At 37.9% G+C, this 18,736-nt stretch overlaps 3 protein-coding genes across 3 annotated transcripts in view; 2 read left to right on the plus strand and 1 right to left on the minus strand.

Annotated features, from left to right (window-relative positions):
• Positions 1-18,736, plus strand: part of LOC134826204 (coactosin-like protein) — an 89,576-nt gene that overhangs the window by 44,474 nt on the left and 26,366 nt on the right. The gene's annotated exons all lie outside the window — the stretch shown is intronic.
• Positions 207-11,959, plus strand: LOC134811024 (CCR4-NOT transcription complex subunit 2-like). Its single transcript, XM_063817729.1, has 2 exons — positions 207-441; positions 9,121-11,959. Exons 1-2 carry the CDS (start codon positions 264-266, stop codon positions 10,707-10,709), a joined length of 1,767 nt encoding a protein of 588 aa, XP_063673799.1. The 5' UTR covers positions 207-263; the 3' UTR covers positions 10,710-11,959.
• On the minus strand, positions 15,933-18,700 carry LOC134811454 (fatty acid hydroxylase domain-containing protein 2-like). The gene is made up of 6 exons (XM_063818288.1): positions 18,568-18,700; positions 18,008-18,236; positions 17,492-17,703; positions 17,132-17,305; positions 16,856-16,951; positions 15,933-16,725 (listed from the first exon to the last, which is right to left on the minus strand). The coding sequence occupies exons 1-6, from the start codon at positions 18,675-18,677 to the stop codon at positions 16,569-16,571; spliced, it is 978 nt and encodes a 325-aa protein (XP_063674358.1). The 5' UTR covers positions 18,678-18,700; the 3' UTR covers positions 15,933-16,568.

Raw genomic sequence — 18,736 nt, forward strand, 5'->3', positions numbered from 1 at the left:
ATTAGAGTGTTCAAAACTCAAATATACACAAATGAGAGTGCTATGTATATGAACAAGTGAACTCCCAAACTAAACATTACGATCCTTGTAAGAACTGTTCTCTATTTAATGTTGGTGATTATATCATTTTGTGTATCAAATTTCATTTCATTTCTTTATTTAAAGAATTTTTTCGATTCATGGCATCTTTAATGAAACATTCTCCTAGATGTAAACCAGCTATCATCCTAATTTGTAACAACCATTACAAACACTAGGAGCTGATGTTTGGAGGTCGCAGTTTGGAGAAGGAGTCAGGTTGGAGTGACGACTCCTTATTACGAGTATCAGCTAGCAGTCAGCCTAATTTATATAATAATATTAACCCCTCACCATTACATCATACCCTTGTCGGCAGATCAACTCCCTATTCCCTTAGTTCAAACTTATCTAATTCAACAGGTCAGTGAACAACTAATGATATAGGCAAAACTATTATATTTAAATGGATGTTTGTTTTTATTCAATTGTTTGATTACGTATACCTTCAACCTATATGAAGCTGCTTAGGATATAATATTATAAACGATCTTTATAACTATGACGAACATATTTAAACCAAAATTATAATAATGTATCACAATATTGGGCTTTACGACTAAGAAACCTTTTACAGTTAATGTGGCACCCATTTCCATCCAACTGCCAATTGACAACTCTCGTCGTCCTATGTATTCCTGCAGCTTAATTCAATAGTACAAGTATGAACAGGACAAATCGTGGTTGTAATTTAGATTTAAATTATATTATATAGATAGAAAAGTATATAGTAGAAAAGAATTCAAACAATATGCACATAATATAGCAATCGCCATTGTCCAGTTATAAGATTTGACACCCCAAAATAAAAACCGATACAATGAATGCAATAACAAATAAAACGGTAGAAAATTTTAAAAACCATGGTAGAAAATAAACTGCAATATAATTTGATATTAAACAATATACACATAATATAACAATAACCCTATATAAAAATTCTATATAAAAATTTAATAAGAAATCTTAGAAAATTTCATAAAAACCCTTTGTTGTAGTAGTAAAAGTAGCCAATTCAATTTGTTGGCTCTAAATTAATATCTAAATCTGATATCTTAACTATACTACCACTTTTTATCCCTCTTTCTCCTCTAAGAGCAATAATTGTCGTTCTTTATAAGTCAAATCTTATTCTTTTCCTGATAAAAGTCATCGCTTCACTGTATCTTTGGCCTGATTTTCTAGACATTCTATCAGCTAACTTTTTGAAGAACGTATTTGCTTCTCTTCCCATTCCACCTGTTGTTGATAGGACTATTGGTGTAAATGTTCCATGTTCCACCTCGACAATCCTTTTGTTGTACATGTTTTTCTTCTGTCTCTCATGGCTAGTGTACATACTCATCGGAGACTAGATCCAAGAGCCTTATTGGAAGGAGCTTGAGCATGAAATAATCTTACATCTAAAAATGCCCTTTCCAATGGGTTCCATACACTCCTAGCACTAACATCTAACCTAGCTCCATCTGCTTTGTTGGCCCCTGCAGGAAGTTCTCTCCCATTGACAGGGATAAGGAGAGGTTCGGAGGTCACATTTTTTTAGCCAGCAGTTTCTAAGAGCTCTGCTAACACATCTCTCAATGAATTGTGGCGGAGAGATACATACCCACCCCTTTTGCATATTTTAATGAGTGGTTTATTGAGTTGTCACTTCCACATACACTTTTTCTTGCAGCATCTTTTATTCCAAAGTTGTACCTAAGGGCAGAACAGAATCCAAATGATTTGAGTGGGAGTGATGAAAGCCAGGAACTTGCCCCTTTCTCTGATGTAAGATCTAATTGCAATTTTTGGGTTTCATTCAGGTCTTTTGTTTAAATGGTGATCGATTTCACTCTACTGTGTACATCGGACATGAAAAAAAGCATGAAGTAATTGACTTAGTCAATAGTGGAGTAATAGACTTAGTCAATAGAGAGGTGAGCCACAGCGACAACCCATAACTTCCAGCAGGGGCCAATCAAATCTTCTATCCAATTTCTCACCTTGGCCTTCCTACTAATAACCTAAGGGAGTGCTTGAGTGACGAATTTATAATAAGGATGCGATGGTAGCACAGACCGTAAGGTCATTCACATTTCTGATAGATTTGATGCTAGTATGGTGTTGAGCATGTGCATGGCCGTTCGAGTCCGTTTGTAATATTGATCATCAGCTAATGATATTAATAAAAGGCCTACGAGTAAGACTGTAAAAACAATTCGTGGAATATTCTGTGTTGGCAAAGTGGTGTGCTCCCTTAATAATTCCTGAGGCACAGATATGTTGCAGTGTCTGCAGGGGCTGCGGGCGAGTCAATTTGAAGATAGAGCTGTATCATCTTGCTTCATGGTAGTGTGCCCAGTGTGATTTTTGGCTGGTATCACCTGCTCAGCAGATAGGCGTTTAACTGAGCTATCTGGCGATTTACCGTTTGAAACTGTTCAACTAATACCACAATAGTCTAGACAGTTGATCTCTGCTCATCGATCAAACAAATAGTCGAAACCTGAAATTGGGACCGATTTTAGATTATCATATTTAGCTATCAAATCCTGACTACTGATCTGAATCAGTAGTCAAGATTTATGGTCAATATTGGCAACTCAAACACGAAACTCGCCTAAACTGCATAACGTTATATTGGAGTGTTTATCTATCCTGTATTACTACGAGTAAGTCTGTAAAAACAAATCGTGGAATATTTCTGTGTTGGCAAAGTGGTGTGCTCCCTTTATTTATCTATATTCCACGATTTGTTTAACAATCTTACTCGTAGTAATACATAAAACAAATATTTAATAAAACAAATATTTATTTTTACGGCACAATCAAACAATATCAATAATAAATAAATCAGGGGAGGTTTGAAGTGCCGAAGGCCACTGCTTATCTTTGGATTTGAGAGTGACCTGTGCTTGAAACCCCCTCAACCATCCACTACGTCAATATACTTATTATACAAATGTAGAAAAATATAATAATCTAAAATTGGTTATTTGTCTAGTTTGGTGACACAGGAGAGCCCAGTTGAGTTTTAGTTTAGGTTTAAATTTTAAATCATAGTTTAAAAGGTTAGCCATGTTACATGTAACATGGCAGAGAGAGATATCATGAGTGCAGAGCCGTACCGGATGTAGGATTCGAGATATAGTATAGATTAGTTACCATGTATTAGGATCATCTCGATTTTGGAGGGATAGCAAGTGCTTTTTAAGGTTGGATTTAATAATACCTGACGAGGCTGATAAGTCTGAATTTTTGGAAGAACCCGGGATTATTATCCCATCTTCGTTAGCATCACATATTTCGAATACATAGGGGATGAGATCATTCCAAATTTTCGCAGAGGTGTACAAAAAGTTCTGTTGGGAGATATCTAACCTCAGTAATGGGACGATCAGACGAAGTCTTTCATTTCTAGGACAGAACTTGAAAAGATCTTTAATCGACTGGGGGACATCAAATTTAAGATAGTTTAAATAGTTTCATAAATGTATGATACATGTGCAGATTCTCCAGGTTCATAATTTTCTGCTCAGTAAACAGCGGTTTAGTGTGTTCAAGACAGTAGTTCTTGCCAGCCATATGTTATTGGTTCATTGGTTCAATGTTGGCAAAGTGGTGTGATCCCTTAATAATTTCTCAGGCACAAATATGTTGCAGTTTCTGCAGGGGCTGCGGCTCCTACAAGAACTCCGAGCGAGTCAATTTGAAGATAGAGCTGTATCATCTTGCTTCATGGTAGTGTGATTTGTGGCTGCTATCACCTGCTCAGCAGATTGGTGTTTAACTGAGCTGAGAGAAGCAAGTTAGAGTTTAGTACGAATGTTCCCGAATATTCCCAGGCAACAACATTTATCGGAATGAAATGAATTTTTCTCCGGTTTATTTAAAAACCGTTTAGAATAGAGGGAAGTAACCGGCCAATCACAAGAAGCCGAAGGATCTCAGAAGGCCAGTGATGGTTATAAGCTAGTGCGTACCAGACTGTCTCCATTGTTCGCCCCAAGGCTATGGTTAAGCTAGTGCGTGTAGCTCCATATTTAACCTTCCATCACAGTCTCCTGATCATTCGGCTGAGTGGACCGCTCCGACAGGAAACCGGAACATTGCACCACCATTCCTTCGTCACAAGTTCCTTCGAACTGTAGATTTGTCAGATTCACGTACAAAACTTGAGACGAGCAACAGAGCTAGAGAAAAGAATTTCGTTACTATTAATATTTGCTATATAAAGGCGGTATAATGACAGATGCTTTAATTAACCGCATGAGATCCTGTTAAAGTTATATATTTGCTCTTTGCATTTTCATTTTCCACAGCTGCAACCGCTTGCATGTGAAGAAGTCATTAAGTCACAATGCAATGGTCTTCCGGTTACAGTAACATAATAACCTAGATTCTATGTGACTGATGAACAGGAGACTCATTATTTGTATGTTGTAAAGTAAGTAATATGAAGATACATATACTAGGTCGTTTTTGATATTTGTAAAGGTTTCATTACGAGTTATGAAATGGTTAATGATTTTTTATTTCATCATAGGTCACCTCAGTCCAATTCTCAACATTAGGTGGCTCGTATTATAACCAACGATTAAAAGATAAAATGTGCAGGAGATGTGAGGCTGAACTATTTACTTATCGAATAGACTTTATATACTGTCTAAATGGACTATATTGGACACGTTTTAAGGATTAAAGGCTACCTGGAAACACCTCTGCAGTCTGTATCTTATAAATGGTTCTTCAACATTTGCTTGAAACAGTAACTAGTATCAGTGATGCATCTTAATATCAGTGGAAGAAAGTCCCATGTCTTGAGAAACGTCATCAACTTTGGGCTTTTTATTCCTTGGTTTCTTGAGCATGAAATGATCGCCCGGTTTCTTCGTCATGCAAAGATCGTTACAGTAATCTAGCTTTGAAATAACCAGTGCAGTTATTTGACCATCATCAATTTAAAACTATCCAGATAGTGTCCGATAGTTCCTAGATTCATCATTGTCCAGCTACGTTTCTTCTTCACACTATTGATTTGTTTTTCCAAACGAAGGGTTTCGTCAAATTTAACTCCTAGACTTAAAAAATTTAAGATTTCAACAGATTTGAATTTCTTAAGAGGTGTTACTTAAGAAATGTGTTTACCATACCCTGACATAATTCTGACGATGCTAACAGTTTAATTTTGTCTACGCTTATGTGCACATTGTCTTCAACTTGAACAGATGCAGATGGTGATTTACTGTATGATTACTATGAAACTGTTCAACGAATACCTCCATAGTATAGACAGTTGATCTCTGCTCATCGATCAAACGAACGGTCGAAACCTGAAATCTTGACTAGTACTGATTTGAATCAGTAGTCAAGATTTATGGTCGGGTTGTCATTGGCAACTCAAACACGAAACTCGCCTAAACTGCATTTATATAACGTTATATTGGAGTGTTTATCTATTCTGTATTCTGTATTACCGATCCTTATTTGCCGTCTTCACTGTAAAATCCAAGTTCAAGTGACTATTATATCGTAGAGTGAGGGTTAAATTTGATATTTCGTTCTAGAAAGAGCTCAGCTCCTGATGAATTAACCTCTTACATGCTGATTCAGACCTATCGAATGTACAAAGCAATAACTAAACTCAATCGCTATATATATTTTGTTCGGGGATGTTCGCTCTTTCTCTTCGTCTAGGATGCTATACCTACTTACTACTCATGTTTGATGTATGCGGCAGTGGCTTGTAAGTGGCGAGATTGTGTCTACATTATTTTAACCGAGCCACTAGCTTCCATTGAACTCATGAGGATTTGGGAATAATGAGCGGCCTTTTCATATGTACTTGATACTTCATTCGTTGAGCGCGAGCTGTAGCTGTTTACCTTATTTCAGAGATAAGAAGAAAAAACTGTAAGCTACGAAATTAGGAAAAATGTTCTAGAACTTTATTAAATTTTAATTTCCGTGTTTCTCAATTTCCTGCTCCTTAATTTCATGGTTTCTCAAATACGAGACTTTCTGGAATTTCATGAAATAAGGCACCTGCGAAAGTGTAACTTCACCGTCAAATATTATCACATTGCTCACTCGGCACCCAGACCATGAATTATTGAAATAAATTTCAGAATTATTCATTTAGACCAGCTTTAGACAAGGTTAATAGTTAATAGTTAATAGTACGGTGAGAGATAGTAGGTGAGAGATAGTAGGTTCTAAAACTGTACAAATCATCATTCATGGACTGTGCTTGGACCAGGGCCAGCATATACAGAATTAAAGAGTTGCTGGATTCTATAAGATTATAAACACGCTCATTAGTCTGCAAAATTATCAAGCGATACGTCTGTAAACATAAATTATGAAACTTCGCTAGTGTGTTGTGAAGCTGTTTTCTAAAAGTGAGGATTAAGGAAACGCATTCAAAATTAATTAACGTGATTTCCAAATACAGCGATTGAACTTCCTACAAAACATTGCATCTCTCATCGTAAGTAGGAAATATGACGTCAGGTGGTTCCACTTAGTAACTTTATTTCTCGATTAAGTGGTAAGTAAATTACAAACAAACAAGAACATGAACATCGCTATCACAATTATTACTTAAGATTTGTGACTTTAAAGTACCATTTCCTGGAACTAGAATAAATTTCTTAGAAGCAGTTATTAATGGATTCTCTTTCTCAAATCGTACGCTACATACACCGCTTAATACTCGACAGATTGCTGTTTCTCGATGGTTGGCGGAGCGAATCCTTTACGGACTATTAGTATTAGTTATTTAGTCGGCTTACCATCTCGAAGGAGCCAAGCTGTCACATCTTCAGTGGTTATAGATGGTTATATATTAAGATGAAATATTAAGCTAACCAATCTGCATGATTATAACTGCAGTGGAATAGTTCAATATTTCATTTCTCAAATAAAACTCAGGAATTAAGGCATGCTAGAAGTTTGATTTGTATTGTAAATCTGACTTTAATCGCCAAAGTTAGAGGTCTTTGTAGTTTGTCTAAGAAGACAGATCAGCAAAAGTTAAATACTAAATAGTCTAACAGTCATATAGTTACTGGGTATACGGTATATTACAGCAACCAGAACATCTTACAAGAAGGCTTATGCCGCGCCATGCTTTCTCTTGAGGCTTCGCTAAGTTTTCAGAAAAAAATATGTCTAACGAAGAATTGGTTCGATCATGAGGCGCTCTTGTAAACTAAAATCAACTCGACGAACCAAGCTTGATTAGCACCGTGATACTTAAATCATATAATATTTGAAACTATTTTAGCGAGTAATACCTTCTAGTCCAGTCATTTACGGACATTTTTGGGTTAGTACCTGCAAATTTTCAGATACCCACGAAACTTTGCACAGACCTTCCCAAAGGTATGATAAAACGATTTTCGGTTGGAGACATTTTTTTTACTTTGGGCAAAACCCAGGAGGGCCACGCCCATCTGACCCAATAACGTAACTGACCCCTTGCTTCTGAAGGTCGTAGAGACTTCAAAATAGGCTTAAACGAAGCCGCATATGCATGTTCATATAAGAGTTATTGATCAACACATTGCCTAAAATCCTTACTTTTCGAGAAATTCGCCAAAAACCATTTTGGGCGTGGCGCTGAGCCGATTTTACTAACTTTTGATAGGATTGTGATAGAGTCTTTGGATAGAGTGCAAAAGAACCGCAATTGGCATATTTATATATGACTTACGAAGAAACATATGCCTTAAAGTGCTTACTTTTTCAGTTATTGGCGAAAAACTGATTTTCGGTTCCAGAAATCATGCAAAAATATAGGTATGTGGTACATTGGGCTATGAAGGCCTTAGAGATTTTTGAATGAGTGCAAATTGTGCAGAATGGCCATGTTTATATACAACTTATGAAGCAACATGCACCCTAAAATGCTTACTTTTCGAGTTATTTGGGGGAAAAACAGAGAAAATTTGCACAAAATAGAGCAAAATTGGTTATATCAGCCATTTTTGCCTCCCGTTCTATGTTAATAACTCGAAAAGTAAGCATTTTAGGGTGCATGTTGCTTCATAAGTTGTATATAAACATGGCCATTCTGCACAATGTGCACTTATTCAAAAATCTCTAGGGCCTTCATAGCCCAATTTACCACATACCCATATTTTTGCATGATTTCTGGAACCGAAAATCAGTTTTTCGCCAATAACTTAAAAAGTAAGCACTTTAAGGCATATGTTTCTTCGTAAGTCATATATAAATATGCCAATTGCGGTTCTTTTGCACTCTATCCAAAGACTCTATCACAATCCTATCAAAAGTTAGTAAAATCGGCTCAGTGCCACGCCCAAAATGGTTTTTGGCGAATTTCTCGAAAAGTAAGGATTTTAGGCAATGTGTTGATCAATAACTCTTATATAAACATGCATATGCGGCTTCGTTTAAGCCTATTTTGAAGTCTCTACGACCATCAGAAGCAAGGGGTCAGTTACGTTATTGGGTCAATATGGGCGTGGCCCTCCTGGGTTTTGCCCAAAGTAAAAAAAATGTCTCCAACCGAAAATCGTTTATTCATACCTTTGGGAAGGTCTGTGCAAAGTTTCGTGGGTATCTGAAAATTTGCAGGCACATGTCCATAAATGACTGGGCTATTCTTGGTAATAACTTATTGTTATTTTGCGATGTTTAGTGTTTACTGTTTACCTCCTATACTCTCATTTTCCTGGCTTTAAAAGGGATGATTGCCATGAAGGCCACTGTGTTGCCAAGTGCCAACGCTTTAGCACAGGCCTATAGTCACTAGTCAGGCGGTAACGTACCGTTTTAGATAATTATATTAATGATTGGTCCGCATCAGAATCCACTCTGCCAAAAAATTGATGGTATCAAATATCAATCATAAACAGAATGTCTATTGTCTAATCATTATATGAAACAACGTGACATAAACGCAAATGTTTACAAATAATTGCCCGCACCGCGCCATAAACATACCATCCTTTTTAGATTAACGATCCTAAAGGAAGTTTTATTTCATGTCTTACAAGCAGTATAATGATCCTAACAGAAGTTTTATTTCAGGTCTTACGAGCAGTATGAGTTCACCTAGTTTACAGAGTTTAGGTCAGTCTCGGAGCAGTTCACAGCTCTACGGTGGATCTAACGGCAACAGCAACATGAGCACTTCCTTGTCATCGAGCAGATTAAATTCCTTTTCAACGGGACTTGGTCAAAGTAGTACTAATTCAAGTTTAGGACTCAGTTCAGCAAATCGAGGACTAAATCAACCGAGTGGTCTTACGAATGGCTTCCCGTCCCACCAAACGAATCCAAGTTCCAATCTGAACTCTAAGTTTTCTCCCGGTTTGGGTGGCAATAGTTTATCATCGAATTTCGGAAGCAACTCGTTTGGGTCCAATTTCGGCAATAATATAATGAATATATTGGGTAGTGGATCAACCTCGCCCTCGTCTGTTGGATCATTCGGAGCAACGTCAAATACTCAGGGAACCTCACACATATTCGGGTCACAGCAGCCAAGCCAAGGTTCGTCCCATCTGTTTGGGTCAGGGTTATCAAACAACTCGGGTCCTTATTCCTCTCAATTTAACAACATTCCTAACAACAACTCCTACTCTTCGTTTAATACTGGCGTCTTTTCTCCGTCACTGGACTTAAACAACCCTACGTCAGAAAGTCTTGATTTATCTGAATTCCCGTCCCTACAAGCCCCAGCTAAACAGCTAAGCAACCTGAGGTTGGACACGGCTAACGGACTACCAGGCATGGGCAGCCACAAAGTTTCCGGTTTCAATCTGAATGCGGCCAACGGTCCCTTCTCTGCAAACATCACGGGCAACAAGACATACTCTGAAGTGTCCAACACTAATTTAACTGGTCAAGCCAAGCAAGACAACTCACCAGGCTTCCAAATATCCCATGAAGATTTCCCCGCTTTACCAGGAGCCCCCAAAAATCCGCACCCACTTCCTACACAGCAAGTGCTTCCCAACGACATCATGGCACAAGTGGCCCCCAACCCTCAGCAGGAGGTGAAGCAAAGTTCTATCGTGATGATGGTTAATAAACCGTCTAAAAGTATAGTTCTGCCCACATTTCCTCCTTCAATGTGCAAGGATCAATTCGGAATGGCTGGTCTGCTGGCATTCATCAGGTCGAAAGATTCCTGTCCAAACTTGATAAAGTTTGCCCTGGGTATGGACTTGTGTGATTTAGGACTGAACCTGCAGAGCAAAGGCAAGCTGCACAGCACCTTTCAATCACCGTGGGCAGATAGACCGTGTGGCCTGCACCAGCTGGAGCAAAACGTCCCGCCAGACTATCGGCGACTACACGTCCGTTTGAATATCAACATGATCGACCGGATCAAGAAATACGGGGACGACCTGCTTTTCTGGCTGTACTACAACAACATTGGGACAACGATACAGCTTCTCGCCATCCAGGAGCTCCAGAATAGGGGCTGGATGTATTACATTCCCGAGAAGATCTGGATCACCAAGGCACTTGGCAAGGAGGCTCCCAAAGGCTCTTATGGGGTGTATTGTTGGTTCGACGTGGCGAACTGGAAGAAGTCCGAAAAGGAAATGAGTTTGGAGCCGGACAAAATCGAATTTTGTGAACAATCCAAGCCACATTTCCGACTCTGACACATTGACTATTTGGTCGCATTGCTATAGAGGTTTTTGTAGTATAATATAAGTGTACAGATCTACCCAATATCTCTTCGTATTTGTACCTGATAGTACACAACTTTGTACATGGCACGGAGTATTGTAATTAGTGTACAGTACAGTCTACAGGTGCGTCGCGTACCTCTGACCCCACACATTCGCATCTTGCTGTTCCCCAATTAACTAGAATGTGATCACACCTGAAACCATTCATAATGAAATGTCGTCTGTATGTAATATCCAACCATCATGTTCTTGTCCAGTTATATGCATGCACTCAAACCAGCACATTACAACATTGAGTGTGCTTTAAAACGAAATATTCTCAAAATGTTCTCGTTAACTGGTGCAGTATTATTCAGGTCGTACACTGCAGAGTACATTGCACGCTATCTGAAAACAACCGCCATCTAATGCACATTGTAGTGTACATTGTGTATTGTGTGCTGTAGTCTGTACTGTACACTTATTATATTGCTCTCAGTTGCGTATAAGAGAATTGTGTACGCTATCAAGTTAAATACGGTCCCAGATCATCTCAGATTTGAAAAGGTTTTCATCAAAATATATGCAATGATCACACTAAATATGATAGTATACAGGACGCCTAATTAAGGAGATTTAATTGTTCGTTATTTTGCTCTCATTTATAAAACTTTTTAATACTTTTTACAGTGTGTAAATTTGTTTCCCATAAGGTTTTATCCTTAGTAGTCTAAACGAATAACGCACTATTAAATTGATAATTTGTTTATGTATAGACGTCCAGTAACAATATAATGTTATTAATTTTACCTTCAATAATTTGTGCTTCTTTTTGGATTTTGTGGATCATTCTTCACGTAGCGGGCATAATTTGAAGCTTGAAACATTTGTTTTTGATTGATTATATTGAACTTTGAGAATGACAAATATGCTTGCTCTTACTTTTTTCAGACTGCAAATCAAATCGAAACTCTTCAAATGAACATACTTCAAATATATTTAAAATTCCCAAAGTTTATCTGGTTAATCATGTACTATGTTTCAAGCGGCGCTATCACTTAATTAATAAGTTAGTTGGATATCGAAAGGTTATCTTCTGTAGATTTCAAATTAACTTTTACTTGAGCAGGGATGAGCTTATTGAGCTATGCACCGTTCACTTTTCGTTGCCTTGGCAACTTGTAATAGAATTTTATTTTGCTTTTCAAATGGAGATGAACCGTTTTATATAAATTATCTGAGTTCTATTGTTTGAATTCAATCCTAAACGTCTGCTTAGCAGATATTTTGTACCCACGAAATGACACAGAACAAGATAAAAGCTTCCGGCGATGCTTTAAGACACAAATACCCTGTAATTGATCAAACTTTAGTCAAAGTAAATGGATGCCTAGTGCACTGTATACACTTGGGCAAGATTCATGGTTGTATGCTCAGTATACATGGAGTCACAAATATAAATAAATGTATTGCCATGAGTATTGAGTATGGTTTGAGGTGTTTCTTTGTTAGGCTACTATGTATAACTGTTAAAACTTCTGAAGTGCCATTATTTACCAGCTGCCCTGCTTGACGAATCTTGGTCATGGACAGAGTTAGGCTGTGCATGATATTGTAGTATGGATGAAGAGGAGCATACTACTTCGTTGTGGCTGTTGAGTCACGTCCTGAGCCTCATGAGACCCCATTTCGCAACGCAAATTAGCCCCAATAGAGGACCAAAGCTTAGGCATTCCGAGTTTCCCTTTATTGTAAGTACACACGTAGTCAGCATTCGGATTTTGAGCCGCGCACGTACGCACATCCGGACGTAGCTCTCGCTCTGCCTATTGATTTATTGCAACCGTGTGTTATTTATATCTAACTGCAGTGAAACTTCAGTAGCCATGATAAGTATGGTCGATTTAAGATCACTCGGATGTTTTCGATTCATAGATAAAGAAACTTAATGTGTAACTACTAACAGTAGCTATATGGATGTGTTTTCTTGGGTAAATTTCTATTGATCCCGTTTGATGCAACAGGGAAAAGGCTCTTATCAGGAAAGGATAATAATAATCTCTTTCCTGATAAGGGCCTAAATAATATTCTAATCCGGATTTTACACAGCTATATAGACGGTAGTAATTCCCCGTGACGATCTATCCTGCGCAAGGATTAATGGTCGTATGTTCAGATTGCCATCTTGAAGGACCAGCAGAAAAATGTTGGTCGTATGAAATAAGAATAATACTAGGAAACCCTACTGGCCATCGAGTCTTGGAAAAGTTCATGAGTTTAGCTGGTACATGACTTGGTGTCGAGAAGATACAAGACTGTCCGAACATCGATCCAACTAGTCATGTCTACCTCTAGTGATGAGTGGCGGCTTTATTCATAAACTTTCGCCATTTAGTCAACTTTGTTAGTTGAAGTGTTGAAACACAGCAGCTTACAGATATATCATCTAGAACGCAAATTTGTTGTTAAGAAGCATGGTGACAGGCACATATACAAACAATTTGATGTAAACCGCATTTGGCATTGTTTCAACACAGATTAATTTAACAAATTAAGTTGCAGACAGAAATAACGGGCGATTTACACGTAAAATATAAAAAATGCAAGTGCAAAATATTTTTAACTGATAACGCCCACAGAAATTGCAAACAGACTGCCAACTTATTAAGTAAAACTTATATTATTTATTAGTACGATGATGCAATCCTTCAATCAACAAGTTTGCTTGTTAATTGCCCTAATTGGATTGCAAGCGTCTATTATTTAATTGCAGACAGGCGACCCAATTTCCCTGCATTTACGTTGATTTTCAACACAATCTGAATTCTGAATCAAATATATTCTACTTCAGTCCCATTGTGCCCATTATAAAGAAACATTCTTATATTTTGACCTAAAAATGATGCCTATTTCGCTCAACTTTTGGTCAAATGGGCAGGGGCATTGATAGGGTTGCCCCCTAAATATTTGAATAAGATAGCAGAAAAAAAGTTTGCACAGATTTGATTCAAGAAACTGAATCTTCCGTCATCTGACCATTTGCTTGATTATAATGATATTATAGGACCATCTTATAAAAGTCGTTTAGTTCATTTGTTATCATCGTTGGTCGTATGATATCTGTAAACTTAAATGATATCATCCCAGTTAAATTTAAACTTGAAAGATCATTACATTCCACCTAGATGTTTCAGCACTTTATACCTAGCACAACTCGTGGATTATACCATAATTGGAGGCTCTAAATTCATTTCCCAGTATTAGGGAGAAAATGCACCATTAGCCATAGTACTAAGTACATACTACACCGAGCACATATCCTTCGGTTGAGTTCTGACTCATGTTTGATATAACTCATCTTTGGCTTAATAGTGAGTACCGGATACCTTTGTATTCGTTGTCTGACTCAGCCAAAGTTGAAAGGTTATGGAATAAACCTGAGACCATCGAACGTTTTTTCAATTCCAAATGTACCTTGGGTCCAGCGACCAGCTGCGTTGACTTTCAGGGGATTGAACCTGCTCCGGCGCAAGGTATCAAATATCAATATCATTACATAGTTGGTCCTGCTACATGCTAGCTGGCGGTCCAGCAAAAGAGATATTTACAATTATATTGTCGTTCACATGTTACGTAATCACTTTTTGGAGAAATCCCTCCCTTCGTAATCAGTTTTACACATAATTAATATTATTGTGTCAAAATGACACAAGCGTATTATCATTTGGAAAGCCCCTCCCAGTGATAACGTAATCTGTGAACGACTGCGACCCCATATCACATAATATGACAATCTGAATCTGTAGCTAGGAGGTAGCTAAGGTATCTGGACTGACTGACATGATTATCAATCTATTCTTTAAATTAACATTGTTAATTGTATTGGTCATATTGGCTCCTGCTGGATCTCTCGCAACTCCACTTGGCTACACTGAATTCTGCGGCGAAGTCAATCTTCTTGCGCTCAGCTAGTGTCGATTGTTTTGTTGGATTCCCAGTGTACAGGGTATTTCAATTTACTGAATCACCAAAATGTAGCCAATTTCGGCTGAACTTGAAGTTGGTTTTGTAGGTTTACAACCTACCAGGACGCGCGCCGAGTTGGACTCGTCGAACAGATATTTTACGAGTATCACCCGTTAAAGTTGGTTTGAAGGACTTCAACACGCCGCGCGAACTATTATTAGTGCTTCGATCGAAGATCTCATTGCACTTGCAGATTGCATTGATGGGTTGACATCGTCAATCAAAAGTTGGTTAATACGTTTACTGGGCAGCGCTCAGCTTGTCATTGACATTCCGCCCAATTTTTAATCTGTTTTAATGAACAGAAAAAGCCTGAGGTACATCCCCATGCACCCCAGGTAATTTTACGAGTTGGTGACTAGGGGTCGTTCACATATTACGTATTCGTAATCAGCCGAAGGGGGGGGGGGGGGGGTTTCCAAATGCTTAAAAAAATTTCATTTTGGTTACCACATACCAATTTTCGGATGATAATTAATCACTCTACACTCGACTGTCACGTGACTTTTTCAACCCGTTCTCTAGCTGGTCCTGAACGACTATTCGAAACCCTAACCCTCTTATCTGATCCCAACCCTAACCCTAACCCAATCCTTAACAAAAGCATATGCTGAAACCCTAACCCTAACGAGAAATTAGACTAACTTCCTTATACGGTCATATCACGTGATCGAGACAGTTTTTCGCCTATATCTCGTCAGGGGAGCATTTTAACCCTATGTCATGTGGGGTGATTCGGAATCAGCGTCTGAAAATACATCGATTGAAGTTGCTTTCAACTGTCGGGGGCCCTTTTAGAACAATCGCGAAGATCGACTGTAGAGTGATTTAGTACGCTCGCCAATTTTCGTAATATCAATTGCAAATTGGACAATTTTTGATCCAATTCCAGTCAATTTCAATCATAAACATAGTGATTCACAGGAATCGATAGGATATCTTGTTGACCATTGTTAATGGTCTGGCCCGGCGCGCGCTTGACATACGTTGCATGCCACTTTTCGCATGTATCATCGGGCCACTAACATTTCGAGAAGAAAGCGGCGCGCGCTACTTCGAAGAAATTTAGACGAGTAACATCCGTCAAATATCTTGTTAAAGTATCAGTACTAGTAGTTTAGGAAGTGCTTCACGATTATTTAATTAATTTCCGTTATGCGATAGTTTTTTAGAATTAAACAAATTTATGGCTTTTTCAAACATGAACATGCAATAGATAGTAATAAAATTAAATCAACAACAAAATTACACAATATCTATACGTTTACAATTACTGTCACCAAGATGTAAATCAGATCGAACGAGAAATTAGATCGAACCAGTTCGATCTAGGAATTAGATCGAACGCGCGGCGCGGCTTTCAATGTATTTGTATATGTATCTCGCGCCAGCGTTCGATCTAATTCCTAGATCGAACTGGTTCGATCTAATTTCTCGTTCGATCTGATTTACATCTTGATGACAGTTAAGATTAAGATTAAGAACATAAAGCCCTTTCAAAGGTCAGGTTTAAGCTGTGCCTAACCATTTAAGTTCTGTGCATAAAACGCCTTAAAGAAACGAATTGCAAAACCATTATTTCAATAATTAAAATTTTAAAGGTACAAAAATTGATTTGATGTACACCAATATTTATCATTACGTGAAGCTGCAAGATTTCTCTCACCAATTGCTAGCATGTTATCAAGCACAAAATCAATCTTCAATAAGACTTGACCAAATGTAATTACAACAAACAAAACTTGATCAGATTTTACAAAACTTTCAAACCATGACACTCGGTTATGAACCACCTTTCATTTTCGCGATTTTCTTTCCTTGCCATCATTCCACCCTGCGACTATTCTCACGAACAGTTTTCTTCACCGGTGTCAGGGTACAGGATATAAAGTGTCTCTTCCCATCAACTGTGCCACTGAAGGGTTTATCTGTACCATGTAGAACGTCCAGAAATGCCATTGTACCGTACCAAGATGTTAACCTGGGGGAATAGTTATGTAATATTAATATGATCATCAATACTGGTCAAGGCTACGAAGTACGAACCCGATAAGCATAGATTGTTTTACAGGTTATTGGTATGGAATGAAATCCAATTAATGATCTCTAACGTTTTGTGATGATAGTCGTGTCCCTCAGCACTGTAGAGGAAAGGAAGGTGATATCCGCTGTGCTCTACAGTTGTGTTAAACAGTACCAAGAGTGACCTAAAAAGTAAGAAGAGTATGAGTATTGAGTATCAAGTATGGGGAACAAATTCACTTTGTTGTTATAAAATAGGGCTACAATTTAGCCTAAAGGTCATTACCAGAACTAGACGCATTATTACAATGTAAGCATATTACAATGTTCCTTGCCATAATACAATAGTAATACTAGCTGCTTACCAAATCCATACCACAAAGAGATGAGACCTGAAGATGTAAGGACCTGCTGCTGCTGGGAGGATGCTTCCAAGGATATGCTCAACAGTTCCAGTGTGAGACGATACGATGCTCATGGGGGCCGTCCATTCGTGATGCTTCTTATGGTATTTGTAGAACCGAGGCATGTGTAGTATCCTGCATAATGAGAAAATTTTATCTGGAGCAATAAGAACAGAATCTGTATTATAGACAATTTATACCATATAATACTTCTTTATGTTCCAGTTCAGGGCAGAAATAAATGTAGCAAAAACAAGTAAAAGATACTGCACAGTGGACAATGGACACACCCAGCAGAATTATTTGTATAGAAGCTCAAACCTATGTCCGTAGTAATTGCCCAACTCCTCGATGATCTTAAATGCCCAGATCTGGAGAACAAGTTCCCCAAATGTTGGTAACAGACCAGTGGAGCGCAGTGAGCCCAACCATCTCGTGTTCGGGTAATACATTACAGTTATAAACAAAAAGTTTAGAACTGAAATGTTGTACAGTGCCGTTTTAAATGTATCCAGAACTTTCTCCCTGTCTGCCTGCGGTTGGAGTTAGAGGTTTTAAAGATACTTTTTGCAAAAAATTGGAAACTTTTTTAGGTTACTTAAGTTAGAATCCATATTTCTATTTTTAAAGCGAATTTCGAACTGCTAATCACAGGGAACATGTAGTTTAAAGCCTAAATTTACAAAGTGGATACATTTGTTCGCGATCTCAGATGAACATTTTTTCTTTGTGAAACACAGATATTTATTTTTAAAATGTGTTTTTAATCAAGTTCAGCATTGGCCATGACGACATTTAAAAATTCAAATATTAATTCAGAAGATATTAGCCACTTACAGGATTGTTCTTTTCCTCTTGAATCTTATACTTGTACAGCCACTGTGGACGGCCAGTATAGTCAACTACCAAAAAGAAATAATTAAGTGACAGCCAACATAGCACTCCCCAAATGGTAGTCCCCACAGTTTGGATCAGGAAGCTGTTCTCATTAAACAAATCCTTCCATATCATTCTCCAGATCTGCTCAGCAGCGTCTTTCAATGAGTCCATCATCTGCCATGTCACACTGAAATTTAGCTGTGTCATTCCAGTAGAATCCAGAAATACTGATTAGTGTGAAAACTGAAAAGCAAACAATATGATGGTCACAATGTTACATACATAAATACAAAACTGACATATATTATGTAATACGTTTACTTGTATGTTTATAACCTACCAGGACGCGCGCCGAGTTGGTCTCGTCGACGGAACAAATATTTTACGAGTATCACCCGTTAATACGTATACTTACTGCCACTTGGAATTGCATAACAACAATATGATAACAGATCTAAAGTAAAATGTAATGTTTTATGATGCCACACCTAATATTAGTAATATGTATAATTTATAACCTGGTTTTGTCACAGAATGAGAGCCACACTTGAAACAGAGCAGAGCAGAGCAGGATCAGTATCCCAGCTACGTTGGTGTCCCATATCAGCTTTATGCGGCAATACTCCATTTCCTTTTAATACTAAAAATACTAATGAATAGAAGTTATAAAGTTAAAATACTTGTAAT

The sequence above is a fragment of the Bolinopsis microptera genome, chromosome 2 (genome assembly GCF_026151205.1).
Source record: "Bolinopsis microptera isolate Bmic1 chromosome 2, MBARI_Bmic_1.0, whole genome shotgun sequence".
Taxonomy (NCBI): Eukaryota; Metazoa; Ctenophora; class Tentaculata; order Lobata; family Bolinopsidae; genus Bolinopsis; species Bolinopsis microptera.